The 13570-nt window shown below is 53.9% G+C and overlaps 1 protein-coding gene across 5 annotated transcripts in view; it reads right to left on the reverse strand.

Annotated features, from left to right (window-relative positions):
- Positions 1-13570, reverse strand: part of LOC140900418 (mitochondrial peptide methionine sulfoxide reductase-like) — a 43376-nt gene that overhangs the window by 14672 nt on the left and 15134 nt on the right. For all 5 annotated transcript variants that reach the window (XM_073317673.1, XM_073317675.1, XM_073317671.1 and 2 more), the window contains exons 2-4: positions 10807-10875; positions 9943-10062; positions 190-294 (exon numbers count right to left, since the gene is read on the reverse strand). In XM_073317673.1, the coding sequence (XP_073173774.1) occupies positions 190-294; positions 9943-10062; positions 10807-10875 (294 nt within the window). The remainder of the gene's footprint in view (positions 1-189; positions 295-9942; positions 10063-10806; positions 10876-13570) is intronic.

The following is a 13570-nucleotide window of genomic DNA, read 5'->3' on the forward strand; positions in this document are numbered from 1 at the left end:
AAGCCCCAAGACCACGGCAGAGATCCAGGCCGGTGGTTTGGGGGATGAAGACGGCTCACTTTCCGTCTCTGCTGACAACAGGGGAGGCCAGGGAGCTGCAGCCAAAAACCTGAGTCTACACAGGTGGTTACAGCGGCTGCATCTGGCACCACTCGCTGACCCTATGGACACAAAGTCCCTTAGCCTTACCTTGGGTGGGGTCATGGTTCTCCCAGAAGGCTTTGAGGAGGGCCTCATAGCTGGTCTTCTGTGGGTCGTACACAACCCTGACCACTTCCGCATGTCCGGTCAGACCTGGGGGGAGACGAGGGAGGTTAAACAGCCCTCTCTGCTCAGCAGCAGCTCTGCCCCCTTCCATAGGAATCCGTCTGCAGGAGGATGCTCGCCCCTGATCAATTAGCCCGAGATGCTGAGCGACAGTCTGTTCTGTGGTCCCCAAGCATTGGGTTTCAAAGTAATCTAGGTTCAATTTGAACTGCGATTCATAGGCTCCATGGCCAACGGGGGACCACTGGGATCAGCTAGTCGGAGCTCCTGTACAACACACGCCAGAGAATGCCCCTAAAATAACCCCCAGAACAGATCTTTCAGACAAACATCCCATCTTGAGTCTACAATTGCCAGTGACAGAGAATCCAAATCCACCACAACCCTTGAGAAACCAGTGGTTAATTGCCGTCACGGCTGGACACGGGCACCTTCTTTCAGGTCTGTGTCCATCTGGCTTCAGCTCCAACCCATCGCTCAAGCCTCTCCCCCCGCCCCCCACTCAAAAGGGGGACGCTGCTCGGCGGCGGTAAGGTGTGCCTTTCACACCCCACGCCAACTCTGGCTCAGGTGACAAGGAGTCCGGCCATTCTAGACCTAGAGCCCATCACACAACATGGTGTCATCCATGCTCACCACTCAGGAGGGGGTTAATGCTGGAGCAGAGGGTGGCCTAGAATGGTGGGGGGGCAGAGGGAGCTGTGTGGGTGGGAGACTGCACCTCGCAGGCCTGTCAGGCCCTGGCACCCAGCAATCACAAGACAGGTCTAAAAGGGAGGGGAGCACAAGGCCAGAGGAGATGTTAGGATGGCGGTACAGTGTGAGGGAGGGGACACACCCTCAAGTCTGCAGACAACAGCACATGAGAGGAACCCCCGCCCTCCCCCAGTTAACGGCACCACCACCGGCTAGATCACAGCAGCCCTCCTACGCTAGTACCCGTGCTGCCCCATCCAGTGATTCCATGTCACCCTGCTATAGCACCTTTCCTCCCAGGCACGGGACCTGCCTCCCAGCACCTGAGGCAGGGAGGCATTTGTCCCATTTCACAGACGGAGAAACTGAGGCCCCGAGCAGGGGAGTGACTCACCCAAGGTCGCACCCCAAGTCAGTGGCAGAGCCAGAATCGTTGCAGATCGCAGCGTCCCAACACCCAGTCTCCTCCTCTAAGCACTAAACCACACTGTCCTCCTGAGCAGTGACGGAACCCAGGAGTCCTGACTCCCAATCCCCCTGCTCTACCAGAAAGAACGCCCCCCTCCCCCCCCACAGATAAGAATAGAAGCTTCCTCTCCTCCAACCACTGGGCCATGCTCCCTTCGCAGAACTACCAAGAGGCCTGAATCTTGGTCTCTCCTCCCTCAACCACTAGACCGCACCCGCTCCTTTGTGTGGACTGTGCTCGGGACACTCAGCAGTTAAGGGTGGTAATAGTTAAAGATTGCTAATGCTGCATATGCTTCCTGATCCCTGAGAGGCTGGGAGAGGAAACTGGTCTCTTTAGTATCAGCCACCGGGGGGGGGGGGGCAGCATAGCAATTGGGGAAGGAATGGGTGCGCGGGGAGCCCAGTGAGGCAATGACTGCTACACAAACAGCCCAGTGAGCCGTGCGGGGACGAGCAGCAGCCATGGCCAAGGGCTGGTTTTGCAGCAGCTCCGTGGGAAGGGCACAAGTGCTTGCCCGGGATGGGGTCTGCATGCGCAGCATCAGCAGATTGCAGCTCTCCCGGACGTCCCTGCTTTGGCAGCTGCTGCAGGGCCGGGCAAAGAGGCAGCAGCCAGAGGCAGAGCTCCCGCTGGCTGCCATAACCTATTATCCAGCGCAAGCCCCCACCAAGGGCCACAGCCCGGGCTGTGCAAACCCCACCCTCCTGCAGCAGAGAGACCGACCGTCTGCTGCGCGCAGAAAAAGGGCTTCCCTTTTTCGCTTCTGTTGCGGCTAGCGAGTCTGCCCCAGGTGGCATGGAGGCAGCCCTGTCCAGGTGTGTGTCATAGGCTCCACAAGACGGAGAGTCTGCTTTAGATCAACTCATAGGGTCCAGATCCAAAGGGCAGGCAGTGTGGGGCTACAGCAGGGGTTCTCAACCTTTGTCTTTCTGAGGCCTCCCCAACATGCTAGAAAAACTCCACAGTCCGCCTGGGCCACAGCAGCTGTTTTTCTGCATATAAAAGCCAGGGCTGGCATTAGGGGGTAGCAAGCAGGGCAGTTGCCCCAAACCCCATGCCACAGGAGGCCCCACAATTCTTGGGCTTTGGCTTCAGCCCCTGGTGGCAGGGCTCGGGCTTTAGCTTTCTGCCCTGGGGCCCAGTGAGTCTAATGCTAGCCCTGCTCTCTGATTTATTTTGGTGGTCCCCCTGAAACTACTCATGGCTCCCAGGCCCCCAGTTGAGAACCGCTGGTCTACAGGGTGGAGCACTGAATTGGGACTCAGAAGCCCTGGGTTCTCCATCACTGACCCACTGTATGACCACTGGCAAATCACCTCCGTGTGTACCACTGATTCCCCTTCTGCCCTTTGTCTGTCTTGCCTATTTAGATTGTACAGCACCTTGCACAATGAGGCTAGTACAATACAAACCAGAGGGTCACATATTTTATTGTATAATATACACAATACAAAACTAAACCCCTTAAAATGGAAACAAAATGCTTTGATTTTGTCCAAACACTTTTTTCTTCAACTTTTCTAGTTTTTGCTCTGATTCAGAACTAAGCCAAGGCCTCAAAATCTCTGTGAAATGGAACTTCCGGCCCCTGCACAGCCCCAGGTACGGACATGGTTATGCCGGATGGTGTAAATGGCTGCCTTCAACCCGTTCTGTGATCTACCGACAATTACCGAAGTGGCTGAAGCGGATAGCTTTGCTCTCCAGGCAACAACTCCCCCGTTTTGCTACACCAGAGGGGGAAAACCCAGGCTAAGGCAACAGCTGAGATGTTGCGGCCAGCACGCGATGGCCTTTTCCGGTGTTTCTGACACAGCCGGGCTGGCGCTAGCTTTGGCAGTTAAAGCCGCAAGGAGCGCTCATCCGTCTCTCAAGTTGTCTATTAACAGGATCTCCCCATTCCCACTGGTGCTCGCTTTCCCCCGCCAGCCAGAAGAGTCCACCTTCAGTAATAAACAACAGGCAGTGTTTACAGCTCTTTGAATCCTGGGATCTGAGTAGGCATCACAAAGCTGACTAACTTGTACTCCTGCACTGCAAATGGGGAAACGGAGGCACAGAAAGGTGGCGTGACTTCGCTAAAGCGACTCGGCCAATACCGTGGTGGCAGAGTCAGAAGCAGAAGCCAGGCCTCCTGACTCCAAGGTGCCCTGCATTTCACTACGGCTTTTTTGTTCCATAGCTCCCAGCTGCATGACTTGGAGCTCTTGAAGCCTGGTAAGCCACAGCTGTGTCCTTAGTGCCAGCTGCAGAAGCCAGGCAATGACCCCACCCCTGCAAATGGTTTTTAAAACCAATGCAGCCCCTATGCTGCCTGGCAGATACATTCCACCCAGCCCCACTTCACAAGGCTGAGCCCCCGACCCAGTTCAAGCAGCACTGGAAGAAAGCGGGAAGCCCGGGCTATGCTGAGATGCCGTTTTTGCCCAGCACAGAGATGTACAGAGGGAGGCCAACGCCGTCTGGTAGCCTCAGCCAACCAGCTGGCAAGAGGAAAAGCATCTCCAGGGAGAGATGCACAGCAGAGCCATGCCGGTGAGCTAGGGACCCGCCGAAGGCCACTGAGCAGCAGAGGTTTCCAAGTGTTGCAAAGCCAGGGAGGTGTTTGGGCCGGGGGGGAGGAACATCAGTACTTCCCTCCCCTCCTCCTGCCGGGCCAGCAAGGGCTGTTCTGCTCCGCAAAGGTCATTCTGAGCCTTGCATCTGACAGTACCTTCCTCAGAAAATCTCCAAACCACTGCTTCGGGATCAGCCACTGGCTCTCCCTACAGGGGCAGGGCGGATGCCTCTCCACCCAAGAAGACCATTCTAACCCACCCCACTTAGCTATCTGATGACCCTGTGGGCTGGACTCCTGCCCACTCTACACCGCTCCCCCCACCAAAATAATCTTCCCTCATCTTTCCCCTACTTCCTCCCTCCCTGGGCCAGGGCCCAGCATCCCCATGCACTGGGCAGGAGAGATGGTCTGTTGCACTGCTCTGCTCCTCCAAGCCAGCAGCAGAGCCAGCCACGTTCCCATTCTTTGGCAACATTCGGATTCCACTCCCTGCTCCAAGGATGGTGTTGGGGGGGAAGAGGGCAATCGAATCACACAGCTGCAGCTAAGGAGAGCATCAAGATGACCCCGAATGACTCTAGTGGTTGTCCCACAGGCAAGTCCCTATGAGCCTCCTGCTGCTCTTACAGGGTCACAGAGACGTGCTGCCAGAGAGCGGCAGAAGTGGGGGGACACAGCACAAGGCAGAGCTGTGGTTGCTGTAAGGCAAATGCCCCATGGGCAGGAGCACTGCACATCACTCCACCGCCTACCAGAGGGTCACGATCCGCTCGCAGGAGCGTCAGCTCTCTCTGCTGACGGTTACAGCACAACTGGCCCTCAGGCTAAGTGGGCCCAGCAAGGCTGGGTTTCCTGGATGGGAGTCCCAACATCCAGCAACGCAGTTAGCAGGTAAACAATGCATCTGGCCAGGACCAGTTGCACAAGTTCACTGCCTTTAGCAGCTGGGAGGCCTGGAGATCTTTGGCTAGAAAGTGTTAGAGAAGGGGAACAAATTAGGGGATTTGTCTTCCCCTTCCACAGCTACCAGTACAGACAAAGCCTGAGCTTGGAAGTTGCCTGGAAACTACAGTTCATTTCCTTGTGGCCAGCTCATCGTAGACAGGGGCTAGGGTAGAGATGGCAGAGCATGAATGCCCCCACCAGATTTTACAAGATCGGAGACACTGGCTTACATAAACCCTTATGGGGAAAGTCCTAACGGATTTAACAGGGGAGAAGTCATTAGGATGCTGCAGAAATTACTCTAAAACCTACAGAGTTTAATGGAAGATGAGATCTTTCCCATAGGCTGTTTCTTTTTTTAATCCATCCTGTAGAATTTCTAACGTTCTATTCACTTCGATGGGGGACTTTTCCCAAAGGGAATATTCCCTCGGCTGAAATTAACAAGCGGGTGAGTTGCAGAAAAGGTGCTGGATTGACAGCCTTGCAGACAGAGGTTCTCTTCCCCCACAAAGCAGACAGAGCAGGGACAGGGGGTTGTTCCAGCTTCCCTTGCAGCACCCCACCCCACCCCGCTGTCCCCCAAACTCCTGATGTCCTGCCATCACGCTTTAATGCTGGCCTGGATCATTCGACCTATCGAACCTTTAACCTGCCAACAAGGTGTTCTGGGAGCCAATGGCACCCTTTGCAGTGGTGGGTTTTGCAATCTCAGCATTCACCCCGCTAGGAACTGGACTGAGATCTGGCAAACTCATTTCACACGGGCTACCAAAGTGCACCGGGCAACAAAGATTTGCTGACCGTCTCCAACCTGGCCTGGATTGGCAGCAGCAGCCTGCACATTCACTCACACCAGCCCCACCAAACTCCCGCCAGCGCCCCTGTGCAGTCACATGCACCCGGGGATGCTGCCTCCACTCTGTGCAGTCGTTTCGGTCACTCCTTACGTGCGGGGGGGATAAGACGCTCTCTCCCCCATTGCATTATGTTAATACCCAGAACCGAGACAACAGACGCGGATAATATTTCTTGCAGACAAGTAATCCTCCGCGCCAGGGTGCGGAATGGTTTTGCAGATAAGACATGAAACAGTCTGTTCAGATTTCTGAGGAGTTGGGGGGGGGCGGAGCTGGAGAGAGAAGGGGAAGTGTGTGTGTGCGTGGGGGGGGGCGCGGGGCGGATTAGCCTTCATAATAAATACATTAGCACACTGATGGAAGCCATGCCAGGCCACACTGCAGTACCTCTTGCTGTTCATTAACAAAATCCCCCTCAATGTCATGCTAACAGCTGCTCTGGACAGTGGCTCTAGAATCTAGTGGAGGTTCTGGGTAACACGGGGCTAGGCAACCTATGGCTGGGGAAAGCCATAAGCAAATCAGAGACTGGGTCAATATCATTCCCACTTTACATATGCAGAAACTGAGGCATGGAGAAAGGTCACACAGAGAGTCATGGCAGAGCCAGGAGTAGCACCCGGGTTTCGTTAACTTCTTAGCTCTGCTGTTGAGTGGATGATGCTCAGGGGAGGGAAGAGGAGAGAAGTCAGTGAGCTGAATGGTCAGATTCCAGTCATTTTGCAAAGGAGACCACCAGAAAGACACCTCCGCCCTCTCTCCCCCTGCGCATGGAGTTTAGATTCCATCCAGTCAGCCTGATTCCAAAGCCCAGTGTTGGGTACCCACTTCCAGGGTATTGTACACAGCGATCTCTGGACCTCAGAACAAGAGCGCCACGGCATTTCCCTGAGCCTCCAACTCACTTAAACACTGGGGGCACACAGTCACCAAGGGGACATGCTAATCCCAAAGGGAGCAGCCCTGAGCCTGGGGCGTAGGTCCTACACTCAGCTTCCCAATCGCACAGTCCGGCCCATGGATGCTGACTGCTTGATGAGCTTCAGAGGGTGCTGTCTGGGAACGGGGCCTGTGGCTCAGAATCCGGCAGGCACCACGGGATTCAGCGTGGGGGTGGGGATGTCTACTGTGCAGCTCCTTCGAGCCATGCCCTGGATCCGATCACCCCGGGGATTTAGGAAACGTCATATCTGGACCCACCCCTATGGCTCAGCCCCATCTGTACTGGGCCTAGGGAGAGCCTGGCTCCGTGGTTAGAGTGGGTTAACATTAGCCCTCAGCTGATGGTCTCATCAACTGGATAATCAAGCCCTTATTAACACAAGCTGAGGGAGCTTGAGTGGCTACCTCTCCCCAGGAGAAGCCAGCTCAGGCTGTGTCTCTGTCCCAGTGGGAAGCATCCTCTGACCCAACCCCCAAACTTCGGAGCAAGCCCCAGCAGCTCCAGACCCAACTACCTCCTGTGTCCCAGGCCTTTCTATTTTGGGTCACTCCATCAGATCATCTTGGACACACACACACACACACTCCCCCCCTCACCTGGCTGGTCAGCATGGGCTGGCTTAGCTGGGCACCAGGCCCAGCCTGGCTTCGTGTTTGTGTATTGCTTTACCGCATCCCAGCTCCTGTTTCCAGAGGACAGGACAACGGCCTGCTCTCCCGGCTGCTCCTGATAAACATTTCATGGCTTCCTAAAAGGATACATCTCTCGCAAGAGGTATCCCTCCGCCTCTTAAAAAGACGGGACACTAAGGGCGAGCAAGGCTATTATCCCTCTGCACAGCAGATGAAGGCCAGCATTGTCCCAAAGTGATGAGATAGCTGGGCCCTGAGAGGCTGCATTTCGCATTAGGGTTGGATAAGCTGCTGGGGAGGGGAGCAAAAAGCCACAAACTGGCCCCGTTGGACTTCACTGAACCGAAGTCACACTTGGGGAAATGGGCGTGTGGATGGTCAGCGAGACGGTATCCCACCGGCTCAGAGGAGACTCACGCACTGGGAGCTCAGAAGGGATGGCTGCTTCTCCTGCCACCTACACGCCACCCCTGCAGCATGGGCTCTGACAGCCTGGCATCACGACTTAAAACACTACCCTTGTAGTTCTACCACTCCGGAGCCTCCTTCCCCCATCAGTTCTCATATGCTCAGCCAGCTTGGGGCCGACCTGAACACGCACAGCAGATCTCCAAGGGACAGCCAGGTGCTGCAGGAAGCAGGGCTGGCAATTCATTAGATAGCACTTCCTCTTCCAAGTCTATGCCCTCACTCTAGGTGGCACTGCACTGCCATCTTTAAGGCAGAAATCCTGACATGCACCTTCCACTACTCACGCAATGATCATTCAAAATCCTACCACAGGGTATAAACCCCTATGTCCCAACCAAACCGAACGGGTGAATTCCATTTTAACTCTCTTAAGTTCTCACTGCAATTTCAACTGAATACAGCACTTTACACTGCCTATCCTGAGCCATCCCATTGCTGCACACCGTTAACAGCAGCCATGTTCTACCCCAGAAACAGCTGCAGTTCAGCCATAGCTGAAGCAGTTACTGAACAATTGGTAAAGCACTGAGACAGATGGCATTGTATAGACACACGTAGGATCATCAGTAAGTCTTGGAACACGAGGGAAGTTCCAGAAGACTGCAAGAAAGTTACTGTGGTGCCAATATTTTAAAAAGTTAAATGGGATGACCCAGGAATTACAGGCCGGTCAGTCAGACATTGATCCCGGGCCACATGATGGAGCAGCTGATATGGGACTCGATTAACACAGAACTAAAATTAAATTAAAATAATTAATGCCAATCAACGTCCGTTTATGGAAAATAGGTCCTGTCAAACTAACTTGATATCTTTTTATTGGGATTACAAATTTGGTTGGTGCAAGTAATAGCGTTGATGTAATATACTTCAGACCTCTGTAAGGCGTGTGACTTGGTACCACACAAAGATTTGATTAAAAAATTAGGATGGTATAAAATTAACCTGGCACACATTAAATGGATTAAAAGCTGGCTAACTGATAGATCTCAAAATGTACCTGTAAATGGTTAATCACCATCAAGTGGGTGTGTTTCTACTGGGGTCCCACAGGGATCGGTTCTTGGCCCTATGCTACTTAACATTTTTACCAATGACCTGGAAGAAAACATAAAATCCTCACTGATAAAGTTTGCAGATGACACAAAAATTGGGGAGTGATAAATAACAAAGAGGACAGGCCACTAATACAGAGCAATACGGATCGCTTGGTAAGTTGGGCGCAAGCGAACAATATGTATTTGAATAAGTCTAAATGTTGACATTACATTGAGGAACACAGATTGTAGACCGTCTGAACATGATGGAGGACTCTATCCTGGAAAGCAGTGACGCTGAAAAAGATTTGGGGAAGGGGGTAGATAATCAGCTGAACATGAGCTACCAGTGCGATGCTGTGGTCCAAAGGGCTAATGCAATCTGTGGATGCATAAACAGGGGAATCTCAAGTAAGAGTAGAGGGGTTATTTTACACCTGTATTTGGCACTGGTGTGACTGTGGCAGAAATCCTGTGTCCTGTTCTGGTGCCCACAATTCAAGAAGAATGTTGATAAATTGGAGACGGTTCAGAGAAGAGCCACGAGAAGGATTAGAGGATTAGAAAATATGCCATATAGCGATAGACTCAAGGAGCTCAATCTATTTAGGTAACAAAGAGAAGTTAAAGGGGTGATTTGGTCACAGTCTATAAGAACCTACATGGGGAACAAATATTTGCTAATGGGCTTCTCAATCTAGCAGAGAAAGGTCTAACACGATCCAGTGGCTGGAGGTTGAAGCTAGACAAATTCAGACTGGAAATAAGGTGTAAATTTTTAATGGTGAGAGTAATTAACTGCTGGAACAATTTCCCAAGGGTCATGGGGGATTCTCCATTACTAGCCATTTTAAAATCAAGATGGGATGTTTTTGTAAAAGATCTGCTCTCGCTGAACAGGGAAGTCCTGCAACCCATGTTATGGAGGAAGCGAGACTAGATGGTCACAGAGGTCCCTTCTAAGCTACGAATCTCCAGGCAATTAGAGTCCGGGCAACAGGAACTCCCATGGCAAAGTGAAGCTACAGTTCCCCAAGTAGAAGAGAAGCGAGGTGTTACCTGTACAGATTTCTTTGTAGGTGGGGTTTGGGGTGAAGCCTCCTGCATAGCCCACCTGGGTGGAGAAGACGCCCGGCAACTTCCAGAACATCCTCTCGGCTCCCCAAAAGCACCCCATGCCTGGAAAGAACAGGGGATAGAGAAGGTGAATTTAATGCAAAGAGCTTAATCTGAACCCAGGGAGCATCAGTTCGCCCTCAGCCCAACCCTGCCAGGACACAACCTGCTTTGTGGCAGGTCCCTTTCCTGCTCTCCAGCTCACTCATGCACAACTGCCATTGACTTCAATGAGCACTCCATGCCCAAGCCTCAGGGCCGGGATTGGTCCCTAGTTCAGCATGTGGCTTTTAACACCGCAGACACCTACGGGGTCTGGAGAGGAAGTGAGTGGATGCTGCGTGCGACCAGCAGGATGATATAGAGTCTCTGATCAGATCAAATTTTCCCATTGATCTGAAGGTGCGGGACGCACTTGGCCCTTAATAGCCTTCAGGACTGTGAACAGTGGAGCCCGCCGGTAAAGGGCTGTTGACAGTGGGTGGAGGGGCTGACCAGAGGTGATGAATGAAACTGAGCAAAGGACAGTTGCCTGCAATAGCTTATCAGCAGTGAGATCTAGGCTGTGGAACAGCATCCCCAGGACAGAGGGGGCAGACAGGGGACAGCCAGATTCTGAGCAGGGTATTGATTATGGGGGCCCGATAGCTCTCCCTCTCCCCCTCCATCTCCCACCTCAATGGTTCATCCTCCATACGGCCCATTCTGGTCCAAGTTCTAAAGGGAAGGAGGAGGGGCAGCCCGCACTCTCACCCAACCAATGCCCCACCACCAAGTTCGAGAAGGGAGAGGGAACAATTCACATACCAAAAATGGCCATCTGCATTCCCTCTGGGAACGGTGGGAGCATCGCATTCCCGCTGACAGCATGTTTGGCTGCAGGAGGAGAGACAGACATGGATAAGCCCCTTTGCCAAGTCTTTAATAGCCATAATCCCTAGTCCTTATACAGTGCGCTCCATCAGAAGATCTCAAAGCGCTTTACCAAAAGAGGTCAGTATCTTTATCCACATTTTAAGGATGGGGAAACTGAGGCACAAGGAGGTGACGTGACTTGCCCAAAGTCAATCTGCAGGCCAGGGGCAGAGCCAGGAATAGAACCCAGGTTTCCCCGAGTCCTAGTCCAGTGCCCTAGCCACATCAAATTACTGAAAGCTTGCCACCAAGCTTTAGCTGCCTGCCAGAGAGGAGCACCTGGAATCCCCATCCCCAGCTAGACCCAAGAGTCATGTCAATCTGGGAAGCCAAGACCAGCAGTGGCTGATCCCAGACACGTCAGCGCCATTCATTGTGCTGCATCAGGGGTTCTCCAGCTTCTCCCAGAGATGGCCTTGCGGACTCCCTGCACCTTGATCCGCCCCCCACAGGTCCCCACAGAGCTCTTAGTTATTAGGCACAAAGCGTATGCTCAGCCAGGTCAAAGAGATGTTTGGGGCCTGGCCCATCGTGATGAGCCCACCGACTAAACAGCCCCTTTCCTTAGCTGTTTCCATACAGCTTCTGGTGCCCTTGTGCTGGGCGTGTCTGGGGTGGCTGCCAGCTCTTCGGGGCAGGGGCCACGGCTCTATCGTCTGCCCCTGCCCCGCTTGCTCGTGGGGTGGATCTGAGCAGTACGCTGTCTGCGCTCAGATTTGCTCCACCAGGAAATCTCAGCTCATTTCTTGCACCTGGTGTTCAGGGAGGGCCCCCCATTCCCTGCCTCCTCCCCACTTTCCCCAGTCTCCACAAGGTCAAGGAACTCTCCCTCCTCCAGGGGTCACAGGCAGAGCAGCAGCAGCTCAGCTGGCCTGAGAGCCCAGGAGCCGCCTTTGTGACAGCGACTGGACCACACACGCCGGGCCGTGGGTACACAATGGAAACCCAGGAAATGCAGCACGGGGCCCTGCAGCAGCTTCTCTTTGCCTGTCGCCCAGGCTCCATTGCACACATGATCAGCCCCTCAGGCGGCATGAAACTCACCCCTCAAGCCCCGTGGGGAAGGCGTAAGTGGGACTCAAGATCTGGGCACCCCCCATGCTGGCCCTTTGCTGCACAGGGGTGAATTTCACCTTCATAACTCAGCTATTCCTAGAAGGTCAGTGCCCTGGAATAATCCCAAGAAAGCACAGAAAAAATGGAGCCCTTCAGAGTCATCTAAAGCCCCGAATCCCAGGGCCTAAAAAGCAGGCAGAACCATGGGAAGGGGAATCAGAGGTTGGAGGCTCCTAACGCTAGTTAATTCCATCAAGGACTCAGGGGTCTGAGCCTTTAGTCCCTTCTATCTAGATGCCCCATTGAACAGAGTGTTTGGAGAGGGTGTAGTGCAGCCCGCCATCCATGCCACAACTGCTGGATCCCTGGCCAAGACTTCCGGAGAGCCTGCGTGGGGATAGCACAGGCTGTGTTAGCCAAGAGCCAGAGAGAACCACAGGGTCTGTCTGGGTCCAGCAGCTTCCAAAAGGAATCCTCTTTCCATTCATTACAGCAGAGCCCTGGCTACAGAGACATCCCCATCAGAAACATGATCTGCCACGAAAGGGTCCGAGTACACGGGCACCGGGGGTCGGAGAAGATCGTTGGAACCACAGGACCAGAAGGGACCTCCTGGGTCATAGACTCCAGTGCCCTGGTGTGGCAGGTCACCCCATCCACAAATCAAGCTCCTTCTATCTTAAAACTAGTTAGGCTGCTTGCCCGGATGCTGCCGCACAGCGCATCAGCCCCACAGCCCCAACTGCCTGCTAATCCCCAGTCCAGGAGCTGACATGTAATAGGGTTATCCAATGCCAGCTGGGGATTAGGCCTGCATGGCCCCGATCTGCTCCTTTGTCTCTTCCCCAGGTCTCTATTTTAAGCCTTTGTATCTTTCCAGGGCCTCGTGTTCACTCGAGAAGCGAGAAGCCGAGACAGCTTGTGCAGAGAGCACTCCCCCGCCCCCAACAGATGGGAAAATCTATGTTCCCCGACAGCCTGGGAGAGATCAGCTGAGCGTCACAGCCTGGGGTGAGGGAGGAGCCCGGACAGCCCTGGCAGATGAACGCAGCTCAGCTCGTGCACTGTAAATGGGATGAGGATGGCACATAAGCCAAAAGCTCCTCCTAGCACGCAGGAGACCACCATGCTTAATGGCCTCAAGCCTGCTGCTTCGGTTTTAACAGAGGGGCTGCTCCCAGAGGCAGGAGAGCGGCAGGTGTTCCATGGGGTAGCGGGGAGAAGGGTGTCTATGGGGCTGCCCGGGGAGGCAGAACCGGCTTCTCTCCCCCCAGCTGCTGGGGCAGGTCGCTTCTCGGAAGCCGACTGAAGGATGCTCAGATGATTTATGAAGGTGCCTGTACAAGGCAGAGAATACAGCTGCCTGGCACTAGATGGTGCCCATGTGGGCAGACACCATACTGCCTTCCCACACACAACTCTGTGATGCGCCTCGATCCCGACCCGCAGCCCACTCTGCTACACCAGTCCTGGCCCCCTGCCCCACCCTCCCCACATACAGAGTTCTGCCAATGCCCCTGTTCCCAGCCTGCAGCACCTGGTTATTCCAGTCCAGTCCCCCCATCCCCCAAGCCCAACCCACAGCCCCCTTCTTTTCCAG

Source organism: Lepidochelys kempii, chromosome 19, assembly GCF_965140265.1.
Source record: "Lepidochelys kempii isolate rLepKem1 chromosome 19, rLepKem1.hap2, whole genome shotgun sequence".
Taxonomy (NCBI): Eukaryota; Metazoa; Chordata; order Testudines; family Cheloniidae; genus Lepidochelys; species Lepidochelys kempii.